General features: G+C 32.5%; 3 protein-coding genes across 4 annotated transcripts; 1 reads left to right on the forward strand and 2 right to left on the reverse strand.

The window, feature by feature from the left end:
• Positions 1-1,706: 1,706 nt before the first annotated feature.
• LOC114403653 (heterogeneous nuclear ribonucleoprotein 1-like) lies at positions 1,707-7,840 on the forward strand. 2 transcript variants are annotated; one of them, XM_028366756.1, is made up of 5 exons: positions 1,707-1,961; positions 2,063-2,189; positions 2,560-2,786; positions 3,029-4,220; positions 7,207-7,840. In XM_028366756.1, exons 3-5 carry the CDS (start codon positions 2,565-2,567, stop codon positions 7,218-7,220), a joined length of 1,428 nt encoding a protein of 475 aa, XP_028222557.1. In that variant the 5' UTR covers positions 1,707-1,961; positions 2,063-2,189; positions 2,560-2,564; the 3' UTR covers positions 7,221-7,840. The 2 variants fall into 2 exon arrangements, with proteins under 2 accessions (XP_028222557.1, XP_028222565.1); XM_028366764.1 differs by lacking the exon at positions 2,063-2,189.
• A 3,104-nt stretch (positions 7,841-10,944) lies between these two features.
• Positions 10,945-12,868, reverse strand: LOC114403669 (cytochrome b561 and DOMON domain-containing protein At2g04850-like). Its single transcript, XM_028366775.1, has 2 exons — positions 12,036-12,868; positions 10,945-11,522 (listed from the first exon to the last, which is right to left on the reverse strand). The coding sequence occupies exons 1-2, from the start codon at positions 12,784-12,786 to the stop codon at positions 11,080-11,082; spliced, it is 1,194 nt and encodes a 397-aa protein (XP_028222576.1). The 5' UTR covers positions 12,787-12,868; the 3' UTR covers positions 10,945-11,079.
• Positions 12,869-14,875: 2,007 nt separating this feature from the next.
• Positions 14,876-18,977, reverse strand: LOC114372203 (putative MO25-like protein At5g47540). The gene is made up of 11 exons (XM_028329661.1): positions 18,802-18,977; positions 18,380-18,541; positions 18,155-18,273; positions 17,978-18,055; positions 17,705-17,798; positions 16,889-16,948; positions 16,105-16,173; positions 15,473-15,571; positions 15,332-15,376; positions 15,138-15,240; positions 14,876-15,051 (listed from the first exon to the last, which is right to left on the reverse strand). The coding sequence occupies exons 1-11, from the start codon at positions 18,922-18,924 to the stop codon at positions 14,942-14,944; spliced, it is 1,062 nt and encodes a 353-aa protein (XP_028185462.1). The 5' UTR covers positions 18,925-18,977; the 3' UTR covers positions 14,876-14,941.
• Between the last annotated feature and the right edge of the window lie 285 nt (positions 18,978-19,262).

The raw sequence follows: 19,262 nt of genomic DNA on the forward strand, positions 1-19,262 counted from the left end.
ATTTGTTTTGGTGTTTGATGACTAGTCATGGTTTTATCTTTGTTAAAAGATGTCTTGTTAGATTGAGGAAAACATGTGTTTATGAACTATCCTTGACTTCGACTTATAATCAATGTATAACTTTTTTGATATATTGAAACAAGTCCATAGTTGAGACTAAGGATAAGAATGGTGTGAAATCTCTTTTTAATATCAATGTTCTAACACCATATGTTAAAAAGATAATGTCAAAGGTGTGTTTAAAGACTTTGGATGACTTTTTTTTTATACTTGACCAAAATAGATAAAGACAATCTTCTGAATACACAAAGACAAAGACAATCTTCTAATTCATAGGGAGTGTATTGTGAATCAACTATGTTACAAGAACATTGACGTGGATCACCACTTTTTTCATGCGAATTCAGAAAAATAAAATAAAAAAACAAATTTTCATGCCTTATTTTGTGTGCCTTTTTATGCCTTTTCAATTCATTGTTTCAAAGATAGGTATTCTTGTGAAACTAATTTCCTTGATTGATATGATAATATTTTTTTTTACTTAATTTGCTAGTTTTCATTAGCAGTAACTTGATTATTAATTTAAATTGGGGAGTCACAGAAAATAAAAGAGTATTGAAAAAAGAACTATAATTAATTATTAAATATATGATTGATTGATAAAATTTTCCTTTAAGCATGTGATCATAAGTTTAATGTTTTATTTGTGTTTATGAAAAATCATATGTTGGAAGAAGTCAATGAGAATTTCAATATCTTAAGAATTAATTATGGTTTTTGATTGATGAATATATTGGTTCAGGCAAAAAAATATTAAAAAATTATACGTTTGAATATATTTTTAGTTTTTGTAATTCAGCATTTTTATTTTATTTTTTATTCTTGGAAAATTATCTTTTTGTTTTTAGTGATTACAAATTAGGTCTGTTTTAGTTTTAGTTGTTAAGATATTTTAGATAACACTTTAAATAATGAATAAAAGTTATCTAAAATATCTTAAGTACTAAAAATAAAATAAATATAATTGATAAGTACTAAAAATAATTTTTTTTTTACAAGAATGAAAAACAAAAAAAAAATAACAGAAATTACAAATATATTTAAGTCATAATTATATTGGTTTGATTTTTTTTAATTATTGAAATCTTATAATTTTTTGTAATATTCTCATTGACTAGTGTAATATTAAAGGTTTGCTAAAAATCCATAACATCCTTTCAAGTTTTATAAATTCAAAAATTACTCATAAATTCTTATAATGTAAAAGTTTAAACTATCAAGTCTTGATTATAGTCTTTTAAAATTTATATCAAAATCAACACACTCTTAAATAAATTCAAAATTTAATTATTTTAACATTATATTTAGTATTTAAAAATATTTACTGATATATACAGATTTAGTTAATAAATGCAATTAAGTAAATTCAAAAAGCAATCAGACAAAAGAACAACGATCTCAAAAATTATTTGAACATATTTTTATTTTATTTAAAAGCATAATTTTATTTAAAACTAGCCGTAAAAAAGCAAAAAAAAAAAAAAACTATATTCCCATTTTTATTCTTCACTAATTTGAAATCAAACTGGTAAAAACAATTAATAATAGGGAAAGAAAAAGGAAAGAAAAAAGAAAAAAAAAAGGGGAAGACAGAAAATCATCATCTTCCATTTGCAGAGGCACTATATAATGGTCATACCACATCTCGCAGCTTCTCTCTCGTCTCTCGGCTTTCTCCTTATAAACTTCTTCCGATGTGTTTCTCTCTTTCTCTCTCCGTACTTTTGCTTTCTGCATAAAATTTTGCAATCGGTTTTACAACTGAATTTGCATTTGGTAATCAAATTATTAATTGAAAAAAAGAAGAGAAAAAAAAAAAGGTGGGGAGGCATAGCCAGATGTTGAACCTTCCCTCTGTTCTTAATCTCATTGTGCCTCCCCTCAGATCTCGTCTTAAATCGGTGGGTTTCGACGGAATCTCGATTGAAGTTTTGATCTTTGTTCAATTGAGTCTGCCTTTGGATCTTTGATTATTGAAACTTTTTTTGTGGGTTTTCTCCAGGAGTGCTTTGCCTTCATTGATTCACTGTTTGATGATTGTTGATGAAGGATCCGTTGTTTCCTAACTGAATCCGACAATATCTATTTTTGCATCGTTAATACTGTCTCTCAGTTTGTCTTAATTTAAGGTATTGCTTGTAATGTTTTTTTTTTGTCATGCTAGGGACTATTTGTATTTCAACAATTTGATAAATGATAATGCTTTCATGTTTTTTTTTTATCCTACCCGGATTTATGCGCATTTCATCCCAGACTATGATTTTGTTTTTATCTTGTTTTATGCGCGTCTATAAAAAAAGAAATAAAATTATGCTATAGCCTATAGATATGTGTAAGGAATTGGATTGGATCCGTCAGGAACATGCCTTTTTCTTATACCCTATGGTTAGGTGCTTAAGAAGGTTGGCTTTGTCCATTTCTATTGATGCTGCTGCCACTTGCATTTGTAAGTTTCTTGAGCTGAATGCTAATTGGATGAGACTTGTCTTTTGCTTGTAGATAAAATGCAATCAGATAATGGCAAGTTATTTATCGGTGGAATATCATGGGACACAAATGAAGAGCGGCTCAGGGAGTATTTCTGTACTTATGGGGAAGTTGTGGAAGCAGTGATAATGAAGGATCGGACAACAGGTAGAGCTAGGGGATTTGGTTTCGTTGTTTTTTCTGACCCAGCTGTTGCTGAAATAGTCATAAAAGAGAAGCACAACATTGATGGAAGGATGGTAATTCTTCTTGTTTCCCCCCCTTTTTAAGTCTAAAGCTTGCATTTTGACATTAAATTTTTAAAATGGAGCAGGAGTACGTTAAATTTTTCCACATATTTTATATTCTCTAATCTTTTGATTTTTGTTGTTGTTCTCTTTTCTAAGCATCTGTTTTAAGGATTGACAGATCTTGATAAGTTTTTTTTTTTTTAATTTTCTGATCTACAGTCCATACTCAATACTGTTTCCTCTATTGCTAGGTTGAGGCGAAGAAAGCTGTTCCTAGGGATGATCAGAACATACTGAGTAGAAACAGTGGCAGCATCCATGGTTCTCCTGGTCCAGGTCGCACTAGAAAGATATTTGTTGGAGGTTTAGCATCAACAGTGACAGAGAGTGATTTCAAGAAGTACTTTGATCAGTTTGGGACTATAACAGATGTTGTAGTTATGTATGATCACAACACTCAGAGGCCAAGAGGTTTTGGATTTATCACTTATGATTCTGAGGAGGCAGTTGACAAGGTCTTACTTAAGACGTTTCATGAATTGAATGGTAAAATGGTAGAGGTCAAGCGAGCAGTTCCTAAGGAGTTGTCACCAGGACCAAGCCGCACCCCACTTGGTGGATATAACTATGGTCTTACTAGGGTCAATAGTTTCTTAAATGGCTTCACCCAGGGGTATACTCCAAGTACTGTTGGAGGCTATGGACTTCGAGCGGATGGTAGATTCAGTCCCGTTGCTGGTGGTCGAAGTGGATTTGCTCCATTTGGATCAGGTTATGGAATGAGCATGAATTTTGAGCCTGGTTTGAATGCTGGATTTGGGGGGAATGCAAATTTCAATAGCAATCTTAGCTATGATCGGGGAGTAAATCCTTATTTTATTGGCAGCTCCAATAGGTTTGGAAGTCCCGTTGGATATGAGAGTGGAAATGGAGGAAACAATTCTTTCTTCAGTTCTGTGACTCGAAATTTGTGGGGTAATGGTGGCCTTAGTTCTGCAAATTCCAACGCATACATTGGATCAGGGAGTGGGAGTGTTGGAGGGAACACGTTTGGCAACACTGGAGTCAACTGGGGTTCTTCAGCAATTTCTGGGCAGCAGGGAGGAGGGAACAATATGTCACAAAGTAGTGGCAACCTGGGATATGGAGGTGGTGACAACAGTTATGGTTTGGGGACTGGAGGATATGGAAGAAGCACTGGTGCCGCTTTTGCACCAACATCTTCATACTCTGCATCAAATGGCGGTGTTGATGGGGCTTTTGCAGACTTTTACAATAATAGTTCAGTTTATGGGGACCCCACTTGGCGATCTTCAAATTCTGAGAGAGATGGATCTGGTCCCTTTGGTTATGGATTTGGTGGCGTAGCTTCAGATGTTTCTGCCAAGAGTTCTCCTGGTTATGTTGGTGGTTACACTGTTAATAAGAGGCAGCCAAATAGGGGTAAGAGTTACAATAATTTAGACGAATGCCCTTTTCTAGATGCTAGACATTTTGAGGAAATGTTGTCTGATTGATCTCTGATTAATGTTTTATACTCTTTGTTAAGTTTGCTATTATAATGGAACAATTGTAATTGGTTCTATATACTATGTTCAACCCATCACTTAAATTTAAATAGTTAGGTGAAGTTGTGGATGCATATTTTTGGAAAGCTTGTTTCTCAGAACAGTGTTCAATGACATCCAATCACGGACAATATTGCTCTGTGGTTATTCTATAGAAAGGGCTGACATTGACTAAATAAGTAATTATCTATGTTTGAGTTCATTATACTTTTCCCCATTCTTTGCTTTCCCAACTCCATTCCCTTAATTATTGTATCTGTGTGCCTTATTTTGTTGTATAAGTAAGCTTCTTGGAACACTAGAGCATCTTTAGATAAGCCATAATGTCATTCAGATTCCAGAATTCTAACGACATTACTGTGGTTGGTGTTCCTCACATTTATATGGTTTTTCTTTCTAATCTTGTGTGGAACTGTGGAATATACTTAAAGGATGTGAAAATTGAGAGGTCCCATTGGTATAAAAAAGTAAGTTTCAAATTGAAAGATAGCTATTACTGAAACAAGCAAAGTTAACCTTCGTAGAAATGTGTATGGTTGTCATGGTTCCACAACCTAACTTTGTTTGAGCATGGGTTAGAAGGGAAGAGGGGGGGGGGGGGGGTCAGATAACTCAGATTATAGATGGAGTTTCTACCGTACCTAACTGTAGAATAAAAAAGTCCCTAGTTTGAGGGATGAGGAAAGTAAGCAAGGTGGACAGTGTTAATTTATAGTTTTATACAACAACAAAGCCTTATTCCACTAGATGACTGCACATCAATCTTAACATTCTCATTTTTGCTACTCCCACTTTTCTCTCATGTTGTCCCTTTAAAGCCCAACATTCACTGCCATATAGTATAGCTGGACATATAGTTGTGCAATGAAACTTGTCTTTGAGTTGGTAGGTACTTTGTGATCACAAATAACTCCCAATGCCTTTCTCCATTTGAGCCATCCCACTTGTATGACATCCTCATTAATTTTTCCATCATTTTGTATGATTGATCCCGAATATTTAAACTTAGAAAGCTGTGATATGACTTCTTCAATTTTTAATTCCAAGTCATAGTCCTCTTGTTTCTTGCTAAAATTGCAATGCATATACTTTGTCTTACTCCTAGTTAAGCAAAACCCTTGGTTTCCAAAGTCTGCCTCCAAAGTTCAAGCTTAATGTTAATTGCTTCCCTTGAATCCTCAATCAAGATTATATCATCCCCAAAATGCATGCAATTAGGGATAATTTTTTGTATGTCCTTGATAACCGCATCCAAGACTAGATTAAACAAGTAAAGACTCAAGGGCCGAGCCTTGATGTAATCCTGCCCCTATAGTATAGTCCTTAGTTTCTCCACTTGGAGTTCTCACACTAGTATTTACCATTTCATACATGTCTTGTATAGCTTGAATATAAGCCATGCACACACCTTTTTTCTCTCCAAAGTCTTCCATAACACTTCCCTTGGTACTCAATTATAAGCTTTTTCCAAGTTAATAAAAACGATATGTAAGTCTCTTTACTTCTGTACCTTTCTGTCAACCTCTGTAAAAGATAAATAGCTTCTGTTGTAGACCTTTTTGACATAAAATCAAATTGATTCTCTACCATCCTTGTTTCTTCTCTTAATCTATTCTCAATCACCTTTTCCTCTAATTTCATAGTGACTCATAATTTCACAATGTTGATTTATATTTTATAGAAAAGAATAATGAGGGGTATATGCTCTTGTAAATTATGAAGTTCTATTAGTGATTTAGATGTTTATTGGTATAAGTAGAATTTGAATTCTGCTAGAGGCAAGGCTCAACCTTACACATACATTTATGCTGTCCACATGCAGAATTATTTTAATGAAATTAAGTTCTCAAACTAAAAGTATTACATCATTCATGAACAGAAGTTGTAGCGAAGCTGTATAACTTAATAAAGGTGGGGGTTTTAATGGAGATGATCATAATGACTCTTGTCTAATGGCATCTTTTCCAATAAAAACAGTTGGGTATGGATCTGTGGATTCAAAATCTGCATGGTTGATCGTATTTTTGTGAGTTAGCAGATGGAGAAAAAAAAAACAGAAAAAGTTTGTAAACCTGTTGACCATAATTCCATTGAAGTGCTGGAAATTATCATTTTCATATATATAGATAGATATCCTGGGCTCTTTTCTACAGCATTGCCTTCTTTTTCAAGTGTCTTTCACAAAACTTGAAATCAGGGGAAGAAAACTGACTTCTGGATAGCAGTCATAGATGTCATGTAAACATCAGACTAGAACTAGCTCTTCAATGCCCTTTTCCTTCTGAGATGGCTGATAGATTTTAAATGTTTTGCTGAATATGTCTAGAGTATGCAATCATGACTGTGTTGCATGCAATCAAATCTTCATAGGAGAGTTGAATGTTTTGTTGTCTGTTATTCTCTTGGTGCTCTACCCCTCCCACCTAGAGGGCAATATAAGAAGTTTTACCCTCTTGATGTTTAATAGTTAGTCAAGAGAGCTGCTATAACCGCAAGTTCTTTGTAATAGAGTAGAATCTGTTCTACATTATTTTCTTCATTATGATATGTTATACTATGTTCAAATTTTTTCCAGCTATGAATCTTAATTTCTCTAGTCTTGGTGAGTTGCATGGAAGTGCAGGAGCTGATATGAATTTATCTTTGATCTTTTGTCTTTTAGCAAAACTTCTTTTAGCAAAACTTAGCTACAATTCACTTATACTCTTTTTGATGTACGTTCCTTTGTAGTGATCCATTTTTAACATCAACATATAAATTGGATAAATATTGATGGCAGTGTACTTGTGAAGTGTCCTTTCAATTTTTCATTTTCAGTTGTCTTGTATGCCAACACTGATAAACTTGTATATTTACTTCAGGAATTGCTACATAGGAAGATCATTTTGATGACACGAACTTGTAGGTGAAGATAATCCAGTGAAGCAGGTGAATTGTGAATTTTGCACACCACTGTTGTTACTGTATTTCGGTTTAAGACGCAAGATGTTTGGTTTTCTAGAGCTAACTGGAGTGCCTGTTTTGAGGGTTCAGATATAGAGATAGATTACAAGGGAATGTTAAGGCTTGAGTTTTTTGAGTTACTGTTTAGGTTTTGGGATTTGAGTGAGATGTAAAATCTGATTGCGGCATATAGCGGAAGTGTATCATGCATCACTTGTGAGGCAGCAATATAAAAAAGATGGACAGACAACATTTCTTTTTTTCCTTTTATTTTTTTTTTTTGGGGGGGGGGGGGGGGGGGGGGTAGATTTTTGTCTTGCAAAGTTGTGGGTTTTTCTCAGGAATTGTTTGTTTCTTCATCCATCATTTTGGTTTGCTTTTAGCAGATTGTATCTGAGGTTTTTGTTTATTACTAGTGTGAAAAGGGATACCCATCTAGGGTCCCGTGAATAAGTTACCATATGTTCTGATTCTTTTTCTAAAGGGGAATATTTTATGCTACAAATTCAAACTATATGTGATAAATGGATTTATTTTTCCCCATTTTGTTAACCGCTTTGGTCTCCATTTTTATTAATCTCATTCTGTCGTTTGTTAATTACAAACTCTTCCACTTATCTATAACAATAGATAAAGGAAATATCATTTTTTTAAACCGTTTTGGTCTCCATTTTTATTAACCCCATTCTGTCCTTTGTTAATTACATACTCTCTCACTTAAAATAATAATATTTTTTGGATAATTATGTATCATTTTCAATTGTTGTCCGGTTAAGTGGGGCGTAAGGAGGGTTTTTTTATACGGATTTAACTGTTTCTAAACTGTTCCCACTCTTTCACTTTCCTATTCTCTCTCTTCCACTTCTTTTCCATTCTTCTATCTCCGCATACCACCCACTTTCTCAATGTTTCTTTTATTCACTCCCACAACTCCTTCAAGTAAAGCCTACTCACTCCTTCAGGCTATTCTTTGCTAATTTTTCTTTTTGATTCAGAGAGAATAACTTGCAAAGACAATAGGGTTGTAAATGTGTTATTCCTTTTTTTTTCCTTCTTTTGACAACTTCATTTGGATATGTATAAATATAATTCATTAATTAATTTATCCCTTCAAAACTCTTTGTTTTGTGCATCTTTTCGGGAAGTAGATACATATGGTTACAATTGACGGGTATGCAAGTGTAATACTATCATATGATTATTTGACAGATATGTATTTGTCTTTTTCATTTTGTTTTTCAATAGTTTTCACTTTACTTTTCGTCCTGCATTTTTTAGTCATCTAAGTATACATAAAAGTCCAATCAAAATGATCTAATTTCAGTTTCTCGCACATCGGAAAAAAAAAACCTTGCATTGAAGAATTCGATGGGAATGGGAACAAAAAGAGAAAGGAATTTTGCAGGAAGAAAATGATTATGGTGAAGCTTCGTAGACTCTTGCACGTTGAACCCAAGGGATTACTTTTGTGAACTATTTAGTATTTTATTACACTTGCTTTTATAGATATTATACGACTTTAGTTGAGTTTACCCCATTGCCATTTTTAACACAACTGAGCTAAATCGTTTAAGATAGATTTGTAGAACTTGTAAGCATCATTAATAAAGCAATGCACTGGATAAAGAAATCAAAAGGTTAAATATAGATGAATTCTTTTAGCAATGAGACCAGATTTTTTTTTTTCAGTGGGTATTTGATGTAGACATGACTGAAGTTTATTATATACTACTGTCAAAGCTTTGGTGTTAACTACGAAGTTAGACAGCAGCGGTTGGCTGGTTATGCTGGTGGTATTTAAGATTTGTCAACGGTTTGGTCGTGTTAGCCACTTTTGTCGTAGTCAAGGGTGTCTTATTAATCATCATGATAACATTTTTGAGACCATTTGCATGATGTTCAATATTTTCATAGTAATCCATTGGATTTAGGTGTAATACTTGTCTGTTTAGCACATAAGCTCGGTTTTAGAAATGAAAGTTTTATTTTTTATTATTATTATTATTATTATTGGACTCCTTCTCATTTTACTGAAATTTTTGGTAGATTAGAAACTGTTCCGACCTTCAATTTATCCTCTTGTGAGCTAAAGAAGGAGAATTTTTATACTAGTCTAGATATCTAATCATTGAAGGACTTTTTGGTGGATGGAACAAAATCAAATGATTTTTTGGCTTAATTACTTATTTTATTTTATTATTTATTTTGTTCAATTTCATTTCACTGTTAATAAATGATTTAACTTAGTCTTAATTTTTAAAATGATTCAATTAGGTTTTTTAATTTTCCAAAAAACTCTAACGGCATGAAACCAATTTAGACAAAAAGGATCAAATTGTATTGGTTTTGAAAAATTAAAAAATCAAATTGAATCGTTTATTTTTTTTTAGGGAAATGGAATTGTTTATTACCAATTGGAAAAAATTGAAGAAAATAAATAAATAGTGAAATCAAATAAGTAATTAAACAAATTTTTTCTTAGCTAACGTATTTCATTGCTTATTTTTTTGTTTGTATTTTAGGATTTTATTGCCTTATTGCATTTTTAGAAAATTGTTTGTTTTTCTTTCAAAATACTTGAAAAGGTAGTCAATTGTTATTTTCTGAAATCTGCTTCTGCCTGCTTGCCTTCTTCTTCTTTTAAAGATATTTTGAACATTTTAACTATCTCAGTATATTTTCACTATTTTTTTGTTGTCTTTCGAGTTCCAGTTGTGTATAGGAAAAAAAAATTCATATTTTTATCATTGCATAAATATTTTTGACAAGAAAAATATCATATCCTATAGAAGATATTGTGTAGTTTGGATCAAGAGACAGACAAATCAAAATCAAAAGACTTCGGGAGATTCTTTTTGCTTTAAATATTTGTCAAACAAAAACTTTCTTCCAAAGCATCATTCAAAACAAATATATTTATTAAGAAAAGAAAAATATTTATGCTACCATTTGTGTTGGCTGATTTTGGAAAGTAATATTACATCCACCAGAAGTCAGAAAATCGACATAAGTCGAATAAAGTGAAAACCTTCTATATTAGTAAATTTTCTTCCTCTCTACCCTAGTTTGAGCCTGTTTTTATTTTTGTACTTTGTTTAATACAATTCCTATATTTTATGCCGTTTACACATCAGAATTTATGCAGACCATATCCTTTCATTTGCCCTATTTCTACATTGGGTGATTTCTTTATATAGCTCTGCTGGAAAAAAAGAAAAAGGTATGTAATTGGATAGTGGGAAGCAACGAATAACATACAAGTTCCAACGGGAAGGAATATATATGGTCTTGTCTTTCTCTGACTTTTTATTCTTCTTTTTGTGTGGTACTTGGCCATTAATCTATCATACTTACATGATTTAGATTTTAAAATAAAATAAAATTATAAGCGTTAACCCTAAGTGATTTTTTTGGACTTATTCATAAAAGAATTGATGATAATTAAATTAATATTTTTTTAAAAGTTTTGAAGTGGTTTAGATATTATGAAGTAAAATTACTCTTAAAGCAATTGCTAGTTGATTGAAAATTGAAATTGTTAATGAATATTAATCGAAGCTAATTATAAAAATACTCTTTGGACACCGTGGAACTCCCAATTGATCATGAATTCATTCATGCGTCATATGTCTGAACTATTTGGTAAGAAACATGAATCGAAACGACAAAATTAATCTTTATATATAATTGCAGACCTTGGCATTAATTGGAGAGAAAATGTAATGTATTAGTAAAAGAGAAATTAAAGAGGAATGAAATGTAATAATATATAATAAGAATAATGATGAATGTTAATTGTGGATGGGTTTGTGGGAAGTTCCAATGAGTCCCTCTCTCCTCATCTTGTCTTCCTTGGATTTCCTACAGAAGACAACCCAAGAGTTGACCTCCAAAGCAATGCAAAGCCCAATGAGAGTGGAGAGCCCTAAGCAGTAAGTCAACTTGGCGTAAGATCTGCTTGCCCCCATAACCTCAAATCCCTGAAAGACATTCACAAAGCCAAGGACCACACACGAGTACCCTACAAAGTGATGGTAGGACTTCCAGTATTTTCTGAACTTGTTCCTTGTGTTTGGCCTAAATAACAAGGCCAGAGTCTGCAGACCCCCCAGACAAAACACCGCCATTCCAAGCTTCCGGTGGAGCCTATACTCCACTCCCGGCGACAGTTGCCCCAGCCTGATTCCGATCACAAACCCCACTGTTCCCAGAACGAAACCAAACACTTGCATTCCTACATGCAAATTATTTATTTTCAGTCCAAATTCTTATAAGCAGTTACTACTACTTTAACACAAGTCATTGTCAAACAAGTATTAAATGACTGGCCAAAGAGTTTTTTTTTTTTTTGTCAAAATCTTTGCTTCTTATTTGATGATATATGGATATGCATGCTTAGATTATATATAACACTTGATTATTTTCATTTATATTTATATTTTTTTCACATCATGTAACGTATTGAGTGTCCAAAGATTAGAATTAAAACTAAATCCAGAACTGCATTAATGTTGTTCTTTTTATTTGTGATCCTCCAAATAAAGAACAGTGATATGTGAATATTTTGTCACTATAAACATTTATATTTTTCTTTTTTTAAAAGCTTTTTAGGTGTCTAGCTACTATATAAAATAACAACATCTATATGGTTATTTTTTAAAAAGAAAAATAGTGAAAATAAAAATATGAATCGGTGAAATTAAAGAAAAAGTATAGTAATATGGAGAATTGAGTTGATGATGATGACCTGCATGAGCATAGAACCATGCAGGGCCGAGTGCTTGAATGTGCCTAAGGTAGCGTGCGGTGATGGCTCCCATTGGTAACAAAATGCCCCACGATATGGCGTTAACGGTGCCATGGATCACTCTCAACGTCGTGAGATCCGTGTGCTGTGGAGCCGACGAACCCGACAATACGTCAAAGGTAACAATGGAAGACAGATCGGTGGAAGTAGTTGGATGAATGGTGGGAGAGTAGCCCTGAACGTACAGCCCCCTGTTCCAAACGAGGTGAATCTTGGTCTTGTTCGTTTGCAGCTTCACCGTGCCCAAGATTTGGATGGCTGCACCGTTGTGCACGGTGGCCATTTTTCCGCCGTACATAGTGGCGGTGGAGGAGAGGAGGTGGATGTCGAGTGGGCGAGAGAGTAGTGGAGATTTTTGAAGCTTCACTGTGGGGTCAAGAATATACGGTAGAAGCACTATTTGGCCTGAGTTTGGGTCCGGGAAGGCTATTAAGGCACGTGTTCCGGTCATTTCGGGTGATGTGGGATTGATGCCCCATCCAACCCACCCAGAAGGTGATATGAAGCTTCCAAAGAAGACTAGTTCTAAGGTTGAGTTGTGAGGGTGGAATGTCCACGCTATGGAGGCTTGCTGGGTTGGGAGGTTCATGCATTTTTTAAACGTTTTCGTGGCGGTTTCCACGGTGCAATGGGATGACAATGCAATGTGGGGAAGGGAACACAGAAGGGAGAGGTAAAGAAGAAGAAGCATGGTGGTGCCGTGGATGGATGAATGGAGAATTGCAGTGAATGATCAGTGATCGATAGGGAGAGAATTAATGGTCCATGCCTTCATGTTGTTTAATTAATGCTTTTGTTAACAATGTTGTGTTTTGTAATGATGGGGGATTTTTTTATTATTAAAAAACTTGGTTGAATTGAGTCGTGAGTTCATCAGAATTAGAATAGATTTCAATTTTTTTTTTTTTTAAAAAAATACTTACATATTATTTTTAATAAGATTTTCATATGAAACGAGAGTCAAACTCATGTTTATTTTTGCTATATCATTATGGATTTTGGGCACGTAATAAGTGAAAATCGTTAGTGCTTTCTTTCTTTGACGTTGGAAATAGTATATGTAGTTTGATGCTTGACTTCGAAGGAAAGACTAGTTGGTGTATGTGCGTTTGGTAGAAATGGGAGAATGTGATTGGTTTTGTATCTAGCGGTGGGAGTAGAGGGCAAATATATAATCAAAACTGAGATATTATTATGTCGATGGAGTGCGGCTACTCCTTTTCATTCTAGTCATTGCATTGTCTTCACAAGATACTGGAGGTTGATGTTTGCATATTGTGCTTCGCTTTGAAGCCATGCCATAATCATTTATGTTCAGAAATTTTACCCAACAATTTTTTTTTAAGCAAATGAAATGAGTGGTTACTCGTCCTTTATTTATGTTCATAATTTGAATTCTAAACTAAGAGGAAAAAAGTTGTAAGGTTATACACATAATTTAGTTTTTATACACGTTTACACATTTTTAATTTGATCTTCATAGGTAAAAACTTATTAAATTAGTTACTATAAATGCAAATTAATGTTATTGATTTGATTTATGTAGTCATGATGCCATACAAACCGTCTTGATTGTTAAGACGCTTTTAAAATTTGAATTTGATTCCTATACATATACAGTGTATTCATAATTAATATATGATCATTATTTATGTAACACATTCAGCATTTTTATTTTGTTTCTTATTCGTCGAGCAATTTTTATAGTAAAGTGAATAAAATAAGAATGTGCTATGCGTATAAAGAACTAATCTAAAAATATGATTTATCAATAGGAACCAAATTAAGAATACATAGACTTTTAGAGTCATTGTCATGACAATATATTAGACTAAAATGATAATATTTTCACATATTTTAGGATCGATTTAACAAGTTTTTACATAAGGGACCAAAACGATGAGAATGTGTAACACATAAAGATTAAATTATTAGTTTAACCAAATTAAAACAATATTGCTATGACTTTTTTGCTATATAGACACAATATGTGTGTTTTTTTTGCTAAATTACTAATTTATTCCATCAATTTATTTATTTTTTTAATTGTTAAAATTGACACAATGTTATTTTTTTGTCAACACCATCGAAATTTGTAATGGAGATGTACTAATTGTACGCCACTTTTTTTTATTATTATGCCACGTATACAAGAAGTTAATGGCGTTCTCATAATTAGACAAAAAGAGCAACATTCTCTAATTTTTGAAAGTTAAGGAACCAAATTGAGTTTTTAATTATGGAAAGATAAAATTTGAACTAATTAAATAAATAGAGGGATCAACTTAGTAATTTAGTTTTTTTTAATTGTTAAGAAAAAAAACCCATTAATTAATGATAGACAACAAAACAATTTTTTAAATAACGATAATATTAAAATAAAAAAAAAGGTACTAGAATACTCTCCTGTATTGACAAGCAAGAGTAAAGTTCAGTCCAGCTAAGTGAAAATAGTTAGTTTTGGAAGCTAAAATGTCTTGCTCTTAGCCCGAAAACTTATTCAGATCTCAATATTGATTTTGGTTGCAGTAAAAAACAATAAAGTTTTACACTAAAGTAAATATATATATATATATATATATATATATATATATATATATATATATTTATATGGACAAAAAGGGAGTATAAATTTAACAGAAAATAAAGTCAAACAAACAAATAATTCAAATAATAAGTTAATCAAAATTCGTTTTGTCTTCTGTTTACGGTGAAGTATATTTGATTCTTCCCATTGAGAATGACATTCAGAAGAAAGAAAAAAAAAACACGATCGAGCGACTTCACGTAGCAAAGTGTGACTTGGAGAAATTGAAAAGATTGTTAAAAATCCGGACACTAAGTATTCAACATGGAACTTCACAATTGTCCAAAGCTGTGCATGGACGATCCTTGTGTTCAAGAGTTATTATCTCGCTAATTACTTGTTGTTTATCTGCTTGAAAATGCTCGTCCGCTGAAAAGTAAGGAAGGACAAAATTAGTTAACTCACACGACCAGTTAAAACTATACATATTAGAAGTGAAGCAAGAACTTTTATACCTTTGTCATTATTGAAGTTGTCCAAAAATTGCAAAAGCTTATGTTTGTTGGTAACAAGGATGCTGACAACCTCAGGAGGCTTATTTTGATTTGCAACAAATAGCTGTCAATTAAAACAATTAAATTTAAACTAAGAACATTCAGTTTAGAAGAATCTATTTAAAAATATATATTCGCTCCATTCCAATATACACCTTGAAAACGTGGAAGGTGTCCAATTGAATTGTCTTATTTGAATCCTGCAAATTAAGGGGGGAAAAAGTGGACAAATAAATAAGTGCTTTTATTTCATGTATTTGCAAGTCTGAAAATTTTGAGTATAGAAGAAAGCATACTCTTAAGAGATTCATGAGGATCCTCATATTATCCAACGAGCTCACATACTGGACCATTACCGCAGCATTCGAGCGATCCAATAGCATATCCCCCAATAACTGTAACATATTTGATTACTATGATTAGGACAGTACGTCTTAGTGCTGTGTTTAAAATACACCGCTACCATTATATAATCATCAGCACAATCAACATCAAACATTATAGAACAGTTCAACTACTTTCGAACTGTCTGATTCAATGACATTAAACACACTAGTGGATCAGTAGTTGCAGAAGTAATGAGAAAAATATCATGAGAGGTAAAATAAAAGCTTTAGGAACAGTTTCTGTAGAATTTATTCAACTTTATCAATAAGTTTCACAATAAAACTCAGTAATACAAGCCTATTCAATTAAATACGCTTAATTATAATTAAGCTGTCATCAGTCTCGCGTAAAAAACCCTCACAAGCATTTAACTAAATTATTTACCGAAATACGCTCAAGTTTCTAAGCAATGGTGAAATATTGATAAAGAATAGTGACTAATGCAAACAGTTAAAATGGACAGTTGATGTTAGAATGAATTTTAGAATGAATTTCAGACTTGAGGAATCAAGTAATCAACCACAGAAGAAATTATTTATACCTTGATAGCGTACCGTCTAGTGAAATAACTGGTGGATTCCAGCAACTGAGAGTTGTACTCTTTGAAGAACTGACAGCCACAGTAAAACCTTTTAGCTGATAATATCTTAAAATATTGATAAAAATACAATACTTGAAAAGCTATATATTGTATGAAAACAACCAAATTATTTATGTTAGAATAAATTTGTGGACTGTGAAAGAAGCTATATATGGCTTCTTTTAATCAAATAATTGACTCCAATGTGAATAAGTTTTTGATTCATAACTCTATTATATTTTTTTTAATAATCATGATATTGTTTATGAAATTATCTTTACTGAAAAATAATAACAAATCTTTGTCTGAGACCTTCAATTCATATAAGATAAGAAGTATTTTTTTCTAAATACAATTTATTTTATATTTAATGATAAATAAAAATTTAAATTCTGACTTATTTTGATTAAACAATACAAATCGTTATTACTTATGTAAATCATTATTGACTCTATTTATCTTATTACAATTACACATATTGATCGACCAATTATATAAGGTGCCAATCGTTACATTCCGCCGAGAAAGCCACGAACTAAATGACAACTGAAACCTTTGTAATATTGTAATTTAAACTATTACTAACACGCATGTTGCATGGAAGATAAAACAATGATAGGGGAAAATTCTATCCCTCTTCTACCGCCTTGATTGCTTTTACATTCTCTAATTTACAGAGGATGAATACATGTACCTTGCGCATGCATGGCATAAATATATACTAAGTAGACTTTGGCGTACTTACCCAGTCATAATTTTTAGAAAGAAATTCAGCAACTGTAGATTTGTGCCTTGTCAACAACTCCTGTGTACATCAGTCAGGGAATGGATCAGCTTAATTTCAAGCTAATGAATTTGCTGTAAGAGTAAAATAGTAGTACCCAGAACTTTATTAACAAGATATGCATGATATGACAAACATTTGATTTAATCAGAGGCAATATAAGATCGATATGATGGTTGAAAAAATAATCATAAGAGGGGAGAAGAGAAGAGAAAAAGATCCCAAATTTGAATCATTTTTACAAGTATTTCTAATAAAATTATTAAAATAACATTTACTGATAAACAAATATATATTTTAGTTAATCGGTTTTCGTTGTCCAAACCTATTTATACAAAATAATTCTCATAAAACACATTCCCAAATACAAAGAGTTCTTCGAATACATACATTCAAATCAATATAAACCTGGATAGTTTAAGGATATTATTTGTTTGGATGTTGCAGAAAACAAAGGAAAAATATACTATGGATGATACTTTCTCATACATTTCTTTTACAACTTCTCTTTCTCTTTCTTTTTGTATTTTTTTCATCACATATTTCATTTTATCTAGGAAAATGCAAAAAAAAAAAAAGCACTATCCTTTATGCCTTTTGCTCCATTGTCCATTATAGAATCTAGAATATAACAAACGTATATATGCATAAGATATACCAGAGATATATAAATTAGGGCCTTTCTTGCGATGCAAGTAAAATGAAAAACATGTAAATAATGAGAATTAGGCTTAGATTTGTGAATGGAAATTAAAAGACATAGTATCACAAGCATACTTTAAAAGTTGCAACAGCATCTGATGCTATTTCAAAGTTTGGTAGCTGAATATAGTCAAAAAACTTCTTCATGTGCTCTGATTCCAAAACATGCCTAAAAAACATAAATTAAACTAGTCAGAATTTAGAAAAAATGAACAAGAAAGTAAAATTTCAAAGTCAGCCACGCAAGATCCTTTGCTACATTTTTTTTTAATCTCCGAAAGTTAACAATTAAGTATGAGATCTATGTTGACATGAATAATTAATTAAGAGATGATTTAAATTGCGTACCTTGCAACGCTCTGGTGGCGTATGCACTCCCTTGCAACCGCACCATACGTCAAAGCAATGTCACCCTCTTTCTCATAACTAATTAAATAAACTTTCATTAACCATTTATCCAGCACACTGGAACTATATATGAAATAAAAATTGAAAATTCAATGTAGAGTATCACATAAATCATACCCGCCTATGAGCATGTCCACAAGATCTAGATTTTTTTCCAGGTACTGAGAAGCAATTAGTTGCGAATTAACCCGCTGCCTTTGCAAGTTTGCAATCACGTGGGTTGCATCTTGGCGTGCCTACCAACATATACGTATATATGAATTAATTTTTAAATATGCTAGAAATTAAAAAAAAAAAACATATATAACGTAACGGAGGACGGTGAACTATGAAAATGGGTACCCCAAGTTTAAGATTTGACAGATAGAGAATGAAAAGGCGAAATGTGTCATCTTTGAAAAACTCTCGCGTGATCTGAGAACACGCATCGGCATTTGGCTCTGATTCGCCGTTTCCGTAAAGAACAGTCCTTATCTCCAGTATCATTTTGCTTAGGTCTGATAGCTGCAACGCATTTTAAACTAAATTATATATGATTTTGATTGCAACGTCAACATTTAATTATTTTTTATTTTTCACAACATTAATTAAAAAAGTTCGACGAAACTGTAATTTAAAAACCTATCAAATCAGTTTTTTCAAAAGTTGTACGTGTATGTTAATTATGTTGGTGCTGAAGCGTGAATTATGAATGAATGCATACGCAGGTAAGACAAGGTACGTAATTTTAATTATGTGATGGAAGGAAGACATTGATTAATTACCTTCTCTTCGCGTTTACTTTCACGAGTGCATGCATTGGAGTCCAGAAAGATGATGAGTTCCCGGGCGTGGCGCACGAGCTCCACTGGTGTTTTGGGCTTTGGCTTGAAAAGAGCTTTCTTCATCTCTCTGGATTGCAATGTAATTGTTAATTAGGGTTTTGCATTCACATGTCAAATGAAATGAGATTAGGGAAGGGAATTGAAGACGTATTTTTATGTATGTGCGCACAATGTTTGAAACGGTTATTTATTTTGGGAATAAGAAAACCAGGGTGAGTTGTTCAATTCAGAGATCGATACAGATAAATAAAATAGCAACTTAACAATCTGTATGTGCAAACCTGACGCATTATCCCTGCATTCCCTCTCAATATACCTACTAATTTCTTCTTGTTGTTGTTATTATTAACAACTTAGGTTTAAATTTAAATAATAGTAAATAAAAGACCATTCTTCATCGT

Source organism: Glycine soja, chromosome 2 (assembly GCF_004193775.1).
Source record: "Glycine soja cultivar W05 chromosome 2, ASM419377v2, whole genome shotgun sequence".
In the NCBI taxonomy this organism is placed as follows: Eukaryota; Viridiplantae; Streptophyta; class Magnoliopsida; order Fabales; family Fabaceae; genus Glycine; species Glycine soja.